We start from the raw sequence: 13,112 nt of genomic DNA, 5'->3' as shown, positions 1-13,112 counted from the left end.
GGAAGGCCCTTGCATTACATAATTTAAGGTAAATCAAAAAAAAAATTGAGTAAGAACATTTTATAATATGGCTAATTTTTATTAACATTTGTTAATAAAAAAAAAAATAGTGGCCAACTGGAAGATTTTACCCCCCCTATGACCAGGCCGTTTTTAGCTTCTGTATTTAGCACTGTGCTACTTTAACTGGTAATTGCGCGGTCATGCAATGCTGTACTCAAATCACACAAATAGAACTTTTTTTTTGTTAGTAATTGATCACCACTGGATTTTAAATTTTTTTATTATATAAACAAAAAAAACTTTTTTGGGGAAAAAAACAAAAACAAACATTTTTTTTACTTTCTGCTATCAAACATATCAAATAAAAATAAAATGTAAAAAATCTAATTTCTTAAATAAAAAAATAAACTTGCATGTTGATTGGTTTGTGTAAAAGGTAACGCCTCTACAAATGATGGTATATATACAACAATTTTGAAAGATAAAAACTGCATTTTTGATCAGACCAAAATGAGGGACAAAGAGGAACATTTTTGTACTGCAGTTCTGCTCTTATTATATACTCTTATGCCGTGTACACACAACCAGACTTTCCGGCAGAAAAGGTCAGGCGGAATCATTTGTGGGCTTCATCTGACTTTTTTCTTAAGTTCTGACGGATCTAGAAATAGAACATGTTTTAAATCTTTCAGACGGAATCAATTTCTATCGGAAAAAACTTTCATCTGACGGACCAAATATGACGCAAGGGCAGCTATTGGTTGCTGGCTATTGGGCTTCCTTTTCTAGTCCCGCCATACGTCATTGCGTTTGAAATAAACGGACTTTGGTGTGATCATGTGTAGGCAAGTCCGTTCGGTCGGAACTCCGTCGGAAAGACCACTAGAGTTTATTCTGACGCAAAGTCCGGGCATGTGTACGCGGCATTAGATTCTTTCCTTACGGTAATCATTGGAAGAGTGTTAGATTACCACTAGAAGCAGTGCAAACTCAATTTGCTTATACCAGTAGATAAAAGAGGTGGTCGGTATTAAAAACAAATGTTCAAACTAAATCTCAGATTAACTATTTTGGGATTTTTAAACACGTGATGACATGGTAACATGTGGACAGCTGATGTTTCATTCTCCTGACAAAAAACAGAGCCCCTTCACTGTCATGACCTTCACAAAATCAATGAGCTTCACTTTCAGCTTTTATAAATAATGGGGAATGTTCTAAAAACATGTATACGTTGAAGGTAAAGCGATACGTTATTGGTACAAGCTGTTAACATTTCGCTACTTCAAACATTCCCTACTGTGTAACACCACTACTTTATATGAATCTCATTGGCCTTGGCTGTAAACGTATTACGTACTTTTCCCTTTGTGCTAAGTTCCATTAAAGTGGCATTGTCTAATGCATCCTTTCTCAACTAGGGTTATGTACAAACCCAGGGTCCTTCCAGAAGTTGCTAGGGGATCCTTGAGCATTGAGTAATCATTTCCAAGATAATTGACCCCTGGCACCATTGACTTTTTGGCTATCTGTAAAGAGAACATTCTTGGCACTGACCACACATGTGAGGAACACTCTTTCCACTAACCGCCAGTGTAATGATACCCTTTATCTAATGACTTAATTCTCTCTCTGACCATCAATTTAATGGGCCTCTTCACTCACCATCAATTTAATGGGACATTCTTCCCACTGGCCAAAAATGTAAGCTATTTTCCCAGAGACTATCAATGTAATGGGGCCCTTCAACCAATGGCCACTATATTAAGAGGGTCTTTCTCCCACTAACTACCAATCTAAGGAGACTCTTCCCTAATCTACAATGCAACAGCACCATCTTTCCACTGACTGCCAATGTAAGGAAATTTTTGTTACATTGACCACTAGTGTAATGGGGCCCTTCACTCAATGATAACCAAGTCAGGAGGGTCCTTCTCCCACTGGCCATTGATCTAATGGGTCTCCTCACTAATCATTAATTTAACAGGATATTCTTCCCAGTGACCACCAGTGTAATGGGGCCTTTCACCCAAAGACCATCATACCAGGTGGGTCCTTCTATAACTGACCACAAATCGAAGGAGGCTCTTAACTAATCATCAATGTAATGGCACCATCTTTCCACTGACTGCCAACGTAAGGAACATTCTTTGCACTGACTACCAGTGTAATGGGGCTACTCACCCAATGACCACCAATTTAGGAGGGTCCTTCTCCAACTGACCACCACTCTAATGGATCTCCTCCCTAACCATCAATTTAATGGGACTTTCTTCCCACTGACTACAAATGTAAGCATTTTTCCCAGTGACCATTAGTGCAATCGGGCCCTTCACCCTATATCCACCATATTATTAGGATGGTCGTTCTTTCAGGGACCACCAACCTAAAGAGGCTCTTCATTGACCATCAATGTAACAGCACCATCTTTCCACTGACTGCCAATGTAAGGAGCATTCTTTGCATTGACCACCAATGTAATGGGGACCTTCAACCAATGACTACCGATTTAGGAGCGTCCTTCTCCCACTGACTACCAAACTAAGGAAGCTTCTCACTGGCCATCAATGTAATGGCACATTCTTTTCACTGACCAACAAAAAAAGAGCATTCTTCCCTCTGACCACCAGTGTAATGAGGCCCTTTACCTAAAGACCGCCAAATTAAGAAGGTCCTTCTCCCACTGACCACCAATCTAAGGGGGCTCTCCTTTGCTGACCACCAATCTAAGAGAACATTTAAATGACAACTAGTGTAAGGGGAGCACTACAATGACCACTAATGGGAGGGGAAACTTTTTCTCTAATCATCAAAATAATAGGGCATTGATCATCCACGTTATGAAAATGAGCTGACACAATTTAGTCCACAACAGTACTGTGTTGTCAGACCACAACAGGACTTTGGAACAGAGTATTTTTGAGTGGCAAACACATATATTTCTCTGCTTGTGGGGCTTTTAAAGTGATACAACTTTGGAAAATGTGTATGCATTGCAGGGATGCACTGCATTTTTTTTTGCCCCAACATGCACATAGGAAACCCGAGCTTTGCAAAGTTCACCTACTAGGGCCTAATGAGGGCTTATGTATAGAACATTTTTTAGCATTCCATGGGCTTCCCTCTTCCTCAAAGTCTGAGCTTTGAACAGCTCTTCATTTTCCCTTATTATATTCTGCCACTGGGATACCCACTTGGATTGAAACCAATTGTTGTTTTTTGGATAAAAGGAAGAAAATTGCGTACCCAGAGGAAAGCCACACAAACAGCTCATTAACTACTTGTAGAAGGTGTCCCTGGTGGAAATAAAATCTAATACCCTAGCTTTGCAAGGCAAAAGTTAACAGATTTGCTACTACACTGCCCCATTTTAGTCCCCATTTATGGTTAAAGGTGAACACTAGTACAGCTAAAAAGTTAAGGACCCTGGTGCAAGTTTTACCCTGCAATCATCTTCCCCTTTTCTACTCTTCCCCTTTGCGCTTTTCTGCCCCACCTCAGTTGTAAACTGGCAATAGTGGTGGAACGTACAACTCTGAACATTGCCAAGCAGAGGTCCTAAAGATCCCAGTTCATCAGAGCTGATTCATCCTTTGATTTTGTTAGGGCCTGTGTTGATGGGCTTTGGGGTTGTGTCAGTGGTGTCACTATGAGCTCCTTCAAAATTCATTGAGAGGCGCATCTGACCTGCAGTTGACCACCTTCAGCCTTAGACCTATGTCAAGCAAGTTTTGCATTTCTAAAGATTTTTACCTGAATGCAAAATACTTGAAATTAACAAAAGACTATGGACACTTCATTATTTAATGTAATCTGCCAAGTGTGTAGGACTCTAGAGCAACATACTCAAAGAGGCACTAGGAACATTTAGATTTGTGTGTGTAGTCAGATAAATGAAAAAAATCAAGTTCAATTGCTCTGTCAAGGCATCTCCCACATAGCAAGGCTTCCCTCAATGGCCACCCAACAGTAGCTCAAACCATGGAAATACAGAAAGCAGCATCAGACCAAAACCAGATATTAGAGTCCAAGATAATTTTAATTGCTGATAAAAAAAAAAGTAATATAAAAACAGCCATTGCATTTGAAGGTCAACACCACTCTTCCTTCATCAGGGTTCAGCACAGGACAGAACTTGAATGGACTCAAAAAAATAACTTCATAGACCTATATTACAACAAGTAACACTCCGCATATAGTAACAACCTAATGGGTCACTAAACCCACACCATAAAAAAAACTAAATGGTGCATTACATGCAGAGGCGGCTCTCTAATTAGGCAAATTAGGCGATCGCCTAAGGCCCCCCAGTCACAGGGGCCTCGTGGCCCCCTAATTTGCCTGTGATCAATCACTGGTGCTGTCAAGTGCGGGGAGTGGGACAGTAGAGTCCTCTAGGTGGTGGCAGCGGTTGGATGACAGCACCCAGCTCCAATGCATGCGGGCTGCATGTGCATGTGGGAACCACAGCTTCTCACTCGACCTCTCTGCTCCTGCCTCCTTTTTTCCCATTATGGGCGTGATTGGGGCCTCATGTGTACGTTTAGCCTAAGGCCTCACAAAACCTAGAGCCGCCTCTGATTACATGTCGATCATACTCACTTAGTCACTATGAGATTCCTTTTCTGTATTTTGCAAAAAAACTGGTTGATCCTGCTATTCTCTATCTCCTGCTTCTACCCATGTCCCCAAATTAAGCTAGGGATTTTGCAGCTGTAGTGGCTGGCAACTCTGCACATGCTGAGTTTTTAGTCAGTTTCTATGCTGAGCATTTCCTCACTATCACATCTGGGCAGCCCATGTGACTATAGAGTCACACATGTGGACATATACACAGTGACAGCCAACTCCCTCCCTCCTCCTCCATACTCACTAACCAGCTAAACTCAATGGGGATGGGATATTACATGTAGATTGATGGAGGCTTCACCTCCCTCTTATCCTAAGACAGGTTAAAGGGGCATGACACAGGCAGAAATCCACTCACACCATGTTATTGCCAAAAAATAATAAAGATTTGATTTCAAATATATATTTGCATGACAATTTAAAACCGTTTATTGATATTAATAATTTATTTTCACTCCATATTCCAAAGGCTGTTTTTTTGTTTTTTTTTAACATGTGATCAGCAGCAAAGGACTAGAAGCTCCTCCTGCTTATGTTTCCATGCAGACAGGCTGGGAAATATCTGGGTCATGTGACAGCTGTATTATTGATTAGCAAAAAGGCACTTAGATTTTTTTTTTATTTAAAATAATTACAGTGCCATCATCCATATATAGAAGGGGCAATGTAAATGAAATAGTGTGTGTTTAGTATCACAACAGTTGCTGAGCAGCAATGGATGCACAGGGAGCTTCATATTGTTTGTCATCAGGGCCTTGTCAGCCATGGGAGGTCTTTTGTTAGGACCTCCACCAGACGTGTTCTCCAAACTTCTGGGTTTAACCAAGGCAGCTAATTATACTAAAGTGCAGTAAAGTGCACGACCATGCAAAACCAGAGCTTCTTTCCTCTAGAGTAGGGGGCTGCATCTTCGGTAAAACCTTAGTTTGAGAGTAACTTGGTTTGAAAGCTTTTCGCAAGACAAGCAAAATTTTTAAATACATTTTGACTTGATATACAAGTAGCGTCATGTCACAACTGAGTATGTATAAATATGGTTACATTTAATGAAGGTACAACATTTAGAAACATATTGCTATACTTATGCCACATACACACGATCGGACATTCCGACAACAAAATCCATGGGATTTTTTCTGATGGATGTTGGCTCAAACTTGTCTTGCACACACACAGTCACACAATGTTGTCGGAAATTCCAAACATCAAGAACGCGGTGACGTATGGCGAACTGAGGAAATTAAAGTTCAATAGCCAGTGCGGCTCTTCTGCTTGATTCCGAGCATGAGTAGAACTTTGTGGGCAGAATTGTGTACACACGATCGGAATTTCCAACAACGGATTTTGTTGTTGGAAAATTTAAGATCCAGATCTCAAATTTTGAGTGTTGGAGATTCCTGATGGAAAATGTCTGGAGCCTACACACAGAATTTACAACAAAAAGCTCCCATCCCGTCGGAAAATCTGACCGTGTGTACGCGACATTAGAGGCACCTCTCTTTTATACTCTGTAGTCCTGCTGGATTTTGCTTCTAATCCCCTTGTGGAGGCTTCCATTAATGGATGGACATTTTATGGTTACACAACCTATCACATTGCTATAATCTTTTTATATGGACTATAAACTGAAGGAGCTATGAATAAATGGTTGTGGAATGAATCATTTGAGTTTCCATTATTTCTTATGGGGAAATTTGCTTTGATATACAAGTGCTTTGGATTACAAGCATGTTTCTGGAATGATTTATGCACACAATCCAAGGTTTTACTGTATTACGTTGCTACACCATTAAAGGTAACTGAATCGGTGATACTTTTAAATGCACAATCAGCAGGACCACGTGGCCAGTGAAGGAGTATGGGCTCCTTCTACCTCTCTCACAATGTAAATCTAAAATATTGTTTTTGGCTGGAGAGCAGTAAAGTCAACAGAGCGGTCTCTGCTTCCTTTCTGCTGCTCTTTATGCCAATTATAGCTGCAGCTATATGTTTACAGGCCTCAGTGACCTTACAACCACAGCTCAACTATGTAGATGGAGGATGAGGTAGTGCCATGGATGCCTACCTCAAATGCTAGCTCCGCAGTAAAAATGAAATGTTCACTTAAAGCAATATTAAAACCTTGTTTTAAAAAAAAAAAATAACAAACATGTTATACTTACCTGCTCTGTGCAGTGGTTTTGCACAGAGCAGCCTGGATCCTCCTCTTCTCGGGTACCCCCCTGGCACTCATGGCTTCTCCTTCCTGCCCGGGTGCACCCACAGCAAACCACTTGCTGTGGGGGCACCCAAGCAGGCATGCTCCCGAGCCACGGCTCTGTGTGTCCATTCACACACACAGCTACAGCTCGACTCCACTCCCTCCGTTTCCTGATTGGCTCACTGGCTGTGATTGACAGTAGGGAGAGACAATGGCTTCCTCTGCTGCCAAAAGCCAATCAGGAGTGTGAGTCCCGGCAGAGGCCAAGCTTTCGTGCGCATTGCTGGATCGAGAGGGAGCTCAGGTAAGTATTAGGGAGGTGGGGGGGCTGCTGCACACAAAAGGTATTTTACGTTCATGTATAGAATGCTTGAAGGTAAAAAACCTTGTGCCTTTACAACCACTTTAATTTTTGGTGAAAGATGAAATCGGTTACATAGACCGCCAGAGCCACTCTAAAAAAAAAAAAGAAAAAAGAAATCTGCCTCCATGAATTACTTCTGTCAGTTTCCTCCCCTCAAAACTTTCACTGGTGTACCTTTCAGTGTATGAAACTATGAGAGGTCTAATGCAATGAATTCTGATAGCTACAGCCACCCAGTGAGAAGACCTGAGATAGGCCCTCACAGTTAGGCCACTACTCATGCAGGACACTTAAAAAAAATGTTGTGCATGTTTTACTTACTTGCTCTGTGTAGTGGTTTTGCACAGAGCAGTCCAGATCCTCTTCTTCTCGGGTCGCCCCCTCTCACCAGCACTGCTGCCCAGTCCCTCCCGCCCAGTGCCACCCACAGCAAACAGCTTGCTATGGGGGCAACCGAGCTGAGCCACAGCTCTGTGTGTCCATTGAGACATGGAGCAATGGCTTGGCCCCGTCCCCTCTCTCTCTCTACTCATTGGCTCATTGACTTTGACAGCAGTGGGAGCCAATGGTGCCCCGCTACTGTCTCAGCCATTGAGGAGGGAAAGTGCCAGACAGCCCCGACCCTCACTCAACATCGCTGGCTCGAAATGGTCTTAGGTAAGTATTATTGAGGATGCTGCACACAGAAGGTTTTTTTTTTATCTTAACACATTTAGATAAAGAAAACCTTATGACTTTAACCACTTCCCGACCGGCTCATGCCAATAAACATCGGCAAAGTGGTACCGCTGTGCAAATTGTCATACTCACTCCTTTAAGAGCCGAAGCAGGCGCGTGCACCTGCTGAACAGCCGGGGGGGGGGGGGCGATGCACATGGCTGTTGGGCGCAATTGGGGATCTATCAATGTAAACAGACAAATCCTTGTTCTGACGGGGGAGGAGAGACAGGTCGTCTGTTCCTACTGAGTCAATCCCATCCCCCCACAGTTATAAACACACCTAGGGAACACATTTAATCCCTTGATTGCCCCCTAATGTTAACCCCTTCCCTGCCAGTGACATTTACACAGTAATCAGTGCATTTTCCATAGCACTGATCACTGTATAAATGACAATGGTCCCAAAAAAGTGTCAAAAATGTCCAATCTGCCTGCCGCAATGTCGCAGTCCCAATAAAAATCGCTGATCGCCGCCATTACTAGTAAAAAATAAATAATAAAAGTGGCATAAATCTATTCCTATTTTGTAGATGCAATAACTTTTGCGCGAACCAATCTATATACGCTTATTGCGATTTTTTTTTTTTTTTTTTTTTTATCGAAAATATGTAGAAGAATGCATATCGGCCTAAACTAATTAAGATTTATTTATTTTTTAATTAGGGATATTTATTATAGCAAAAATTCAAAAATATTGTTGTTTTTTTCACATTTTCTGTACTTCTTTGTTTATAGCGCAAAAAATAAAAACTGCAGAGGTGATCAAATACCACCAAAAGAAAGCTCTATTTGTGGGGAAAAAAGGACGTCAATTTTGTTTGAGTATAATGTCGCACGGCCGCGAAATTGTCAGTTAAAGCGACGCAGTGCCATATCGAAAAAAATGGTCCGGTCTGAAAGGGGGTAAATCCTTCCGGGGCTGAAACCCTGTAAAATAAAATGGTATCAGTTGCAATTTTTGTTATGTCGCACAACATTTGCTCAAATGTTGATTACATCTATTATTTCAAGAAAAGAATACATTAAAATGAATGTTAGTGCACACAAACACAGATTTTGTAAAATATAAAAGATTGTGCTGCATCAAATAAATAGATACCAAGCATGTCAAGCCATTAAAATTATGATTTTTTATAGTTTAGTAAAAAGTGTAAAAGTGATCCGGGCAGCTGTAAAGCCACCTGATCACTTTTGTAGCGCCGGTCTCCAGCTAAAAGAAAACAGCCTATGGGTGGTAACTGGTTAAAGTGTATATGTAGCTGTATATGTAGCAAAAACTTTTTTTTGTTTTGGATAAAGTTGGGAAGGGACCCCTGTGTTGCGTTTGTTAAAATATGATTTATTAAAATATGATTTTTTTAACCACTTCAATACAGGGCACTTTCGCCCCCTTCCTTCCCAGCCCAATTTTCAGCTTTCAGCGCTCTAGCGCTTTCAGTGACAATTGCGCGGTCATGCTACACTGTACCCAAATGAAATTTTTATCATTTTGTTCGCACAAATAGAGCTTTATTTTGGTGGTATTTATTCACGACTCCGTTTTTTATTTTTTGCGATATAAGCGCAAAAAAGCAGAAATTTGGAAAAAAAAAACAATATTTTCTTTTTTCTACTTCAATAAAAATCCAATAAAATCAAATTTTGTCATAAATTTAAGCCAAAATGTATTCTGCTACATGTTTTTGGTAAAAAAAAATCCGTTAAGTGTATAATAATTGGTTTGTGTGATCACGGACATATGTACGCAAATGATCATGTACATATGTGTGCAGGTGATCACGTACATATGTGTGCAGATAATCATTGGGACATGTGATTTTAGTGGGACATATGTGGGGGACATGTTTTTATTATTAGGGACATGTGTTTTTATTATTTGGGGACATGTATGTTTTGGGGACATGTGTGGGGACATTGTGTTTATACTGTGTGATGTGTTTACTGTGTGGTGTGTTTACTGTGTACACTAGACTGGTGATCAGTGAGTAAAAAGCTGTAAAAAGCAGCTCATACTCACTGATCAGCAGCCGGCTGCAGCGATCTGCTCTCCTCTCCACAGCGATGACTTCTGTGTGAGGAGAGGAGGAGCCGATTGCCTAGCAACCGGCTGTTTGTTTACATCACATGACGGCCGTGATTGGACACGGCCGTCATGTGATCAGGAGGGCCAATCACAGAGCCCTCCTGCCGATCTGAGATGCGCCGTGTCCGGGTGACACGGGCGCATCGGGATCGCGCCGCTGCGCGGGCGCGCGCGCGCGATCCCGCTACTCCTGAATGACGTTCCTGAACGTCCTATCAGGAGTAGGCGGCTCCCACCCGGCCGTATATGTGCATTGGCCGGGTGGGAAGTGGTTAAACTCAGTCAGACATAACATTTCATGGGACAATAGTGGTTGCCCATAGATTTTTTGTCAGGTTTTGGCTTGAGTAGATTTCTCAAACAAATGCTGCTGCATACAATGGGTATGTAGATACCATCGTTATATTCAATTGACAGTTTCAACAGTCCAGTGTTTACACAGCTACAATAAACAGGTATGTTTTCTGTTATTTGGTAACTATGATAAACAGTCTGACGCATAAAAAGCGGGATTCAGGCATAAGCTAGGCAGACACACATCATCATGCTTTAAGATCAGAAGCCACTCATGATACAAGAAAGGGTGCCTGGTCTCCAGAAGAATCGTTGTCAATGGAGATCACGAACATACAGTAACAGAAGATAAGTAACTTTTAAGTGTATTTGTACTGTTATAAACCATAGGCTGTTCATTTGTTATAGATATCTGTCAGTCTTGTATTGTGTTCCTAATATTTTAATAGTTTTGTATGTACAGCATTTTTGTATAGTAAAAGCACATTTACACACTGCAGAAGTCTCAACTTCCTTGCTTATACCACAAAGTAACCTTCCTAGATAGACGCAAGCAAAACAACCCCCTTGCCAGGTTGTTTTGCCATCTGTGAAGGAAATTTTCCTTCACATGCTGTCTGAAAGATGCCATGGAGAAAATCTTGCAGAAGGGAAGCCCCCTTTTAGAAAGCTGTTCCCGCAGCAGGTGTCCCTATTGGACGAGTTCCCCTTACTTCTTTTTTTGGGGAGCGATCACTTCATGTCTAAGTGGCATGGGTACAAGAACCCAATAGGCACGCAGACAGAAAAAAACTTGACAAAAGGTCTTCACCTCCCCCATTTTATACAAAATAAGATACACTAGAGATACACTGTAGATAGAACATTTTCACCAGTCATCCTCCATCTAGAACCAACACAAATATATTAAATTATTTTCTTTTTCCTGGTAATTATAATTTCAGGTTACCTTTAGGAATGCCACTCAGTTTGGCTTCGGAGATGCGTAGGTAGTTGAGTTTTAGGCCGTTGAATGCTCCAGCTTCAATGCCTCCATTTTCAAGAGGGTTCCCTCCCATTTCTAAAAGGAAATAAACAACCCAAAGTTTTTTTATCATTTTGGCCAATCATCATCATTCATTTTTATTGAAAATTGTAAAGTATAAAACCTAGCGTACAGGCCGATCTTTATTTTTCTAAGTTTAGTTTCCCATTCCTTTCAGTAAATATGTCTCACGTGTTTGAGGGTATTAGAGTTACTACAGAACCTTGATTAACCAGCAACTTCTGGCATTGTTGGCCAGGACAGAGGGATAATTTACTTTTATAATAGGGTCAACAAGCTCAAAACACTAAATACAGTACCGTTTAGACATGTGTGATTCGTTACAAATCAAAATTCCGATGATATTTTCGCTATTCAGAGATTCGGATGTATCCGAATTTCCAAATCACAATAGTAACAAATTTCAACTAATCTGAAATAAATAATAAGGAAATAAAATATTCAAAGTCAAGTTCCTTTTCGAATTTGAATATTTTGTTTCATTATAATTCATTTTGGATTTGTTGAAATTCGTTACTATTGAATTTGAATTCAAAATGGAAATATATTGCAATAGATACAGTAAAGTATAAAACTAAAATAAAATGATGATTCTTACTTAATCGGCTTTATATAATAGAGCAAAAAATAATAGAATAGAATAAAACTGAATAGAAAATACAGGATAGAAAATAAAATAAAAGAACCAAAAATAAAATAGAGTAGAGTAGAATAGAAAACAATAAAATAATAAAAAAAAGAAAAAAAAGAACAGAATGAATATAGCCGTCTTTTGAAATTCTAATCGATTTGAAAATGAGAATATATACAAAACAAATTCCACAAACAAATCATTCTAACATAAAAGATTACTTTAGCTCCTATTCTCTACCTGTAGAGAACTATATACATGTGGAGAACAGGAGTCAAAGCTGTCTTTTACCCATCTCATTCCCATTTCTGCAACATGGAGTGAGGTCACCATTTTGTTGAGGGTCAACAAGCTATTGTTCATTCATACTCGCCCCACCCACTGCAAAAAGAAAAAAGTAACTCGGTTACAGGTTGGGGCAGGGAGCGAACCAATGGGACTTCACCTTCTGAGTTAAGTTCTGCTTTAACTTATCTGTTCCTTTGCTCACATGGCACTCCCCCATGCTCCAGCAGTGGACCGTCCCTTGGCGTCATCACATCCAATGCAGGCCTATGAACCCTCATTATAGTTGGGACCTTAGACCACTGGAGCATGGGGAAGAAGATGCTGTAGAACCCATTCTAGCATTGTGGAGGATTAGGTACGTTTTTTTATGTCCCTTAGATCTTAATTAGCAATTAACCCTTGCAGTGCGTGCTCAGCTCCAATGTTTCTTATAGTTGGTGACCAGGTTTGCACACATCTCGGGAGGGATATTGTTTTTCTCTTTTTTACAGATCTTATCTAAAGTCGGCTTCTACCTTTTAGCAGAGAAACAGCCCCAAAGCATCATGTTTCCCACTACGTGCTTTACTGTAGGGATGGTGTTCTTAGGGTCATAGTCAGCATTTTTCTTCCTCCAAACAAGGAGAGTCCCCCTCCTCAAGAAGGCACATATACAGTCATGTAAATAAACATCTAAATGATTCAGAGAAGGAATGGGAGAAAGTGCTGTGGTCAAATGAGACCAAACTTGATTTCTTTGGCATTAACTCGACTCACCGTGTTTGGAGGAAGAAAAATGCTGACTATGAGCCTAAGAACACTATTCCTACAGTCAAGCATGGAGGTAGAAATGTCATGCTTTGGGGCTGTTTCTCT

The 13,112-nt window shown here is 40.6% G+C and overlaps 1 protein-coding gene across 1 annotated transcript in view; it reads right to left on the bottom strand.

The window, feature by feature from the left end:
- BGN (biglycan) overlaps positions 1-13,112 on the bottom strand; it is a 121,180-nt gene that overhangs the window by 13,756 nt on the left and 94,312 nt on the right. Inside the window, exon 5 of the mRNA XM_077478861.1 lies at positions 11,243-11,353. Within this exon, the coding sequence (XP_077334987.1) occupies positions 11,243-11,353 (111 nt within the window). The remainder of the gene's footprint in view (positions 1-11,242; positions 11,354-13,112) is intronic.

This window comes from Lithobates pipiens, unplaced genomic scaffold, assembly GCF_037356315.1.
Source record: "Lithobates pipiens isolate NorthernLeopardFrog02 unplaced genomic scaffold, aLitPip1_a1.2 Scaffold_1, whole genome shotgun sequence".
NCBI lineage: Eukaryota > Metazoa > Chordata > Amphibia > Anura > Ranidae > Lithobates > Lithobates pipiens.
Note: the sequence above shows the minus strand (reverse complement) of the source record. Positions and strands in the feature narration are given on the sequence as shown.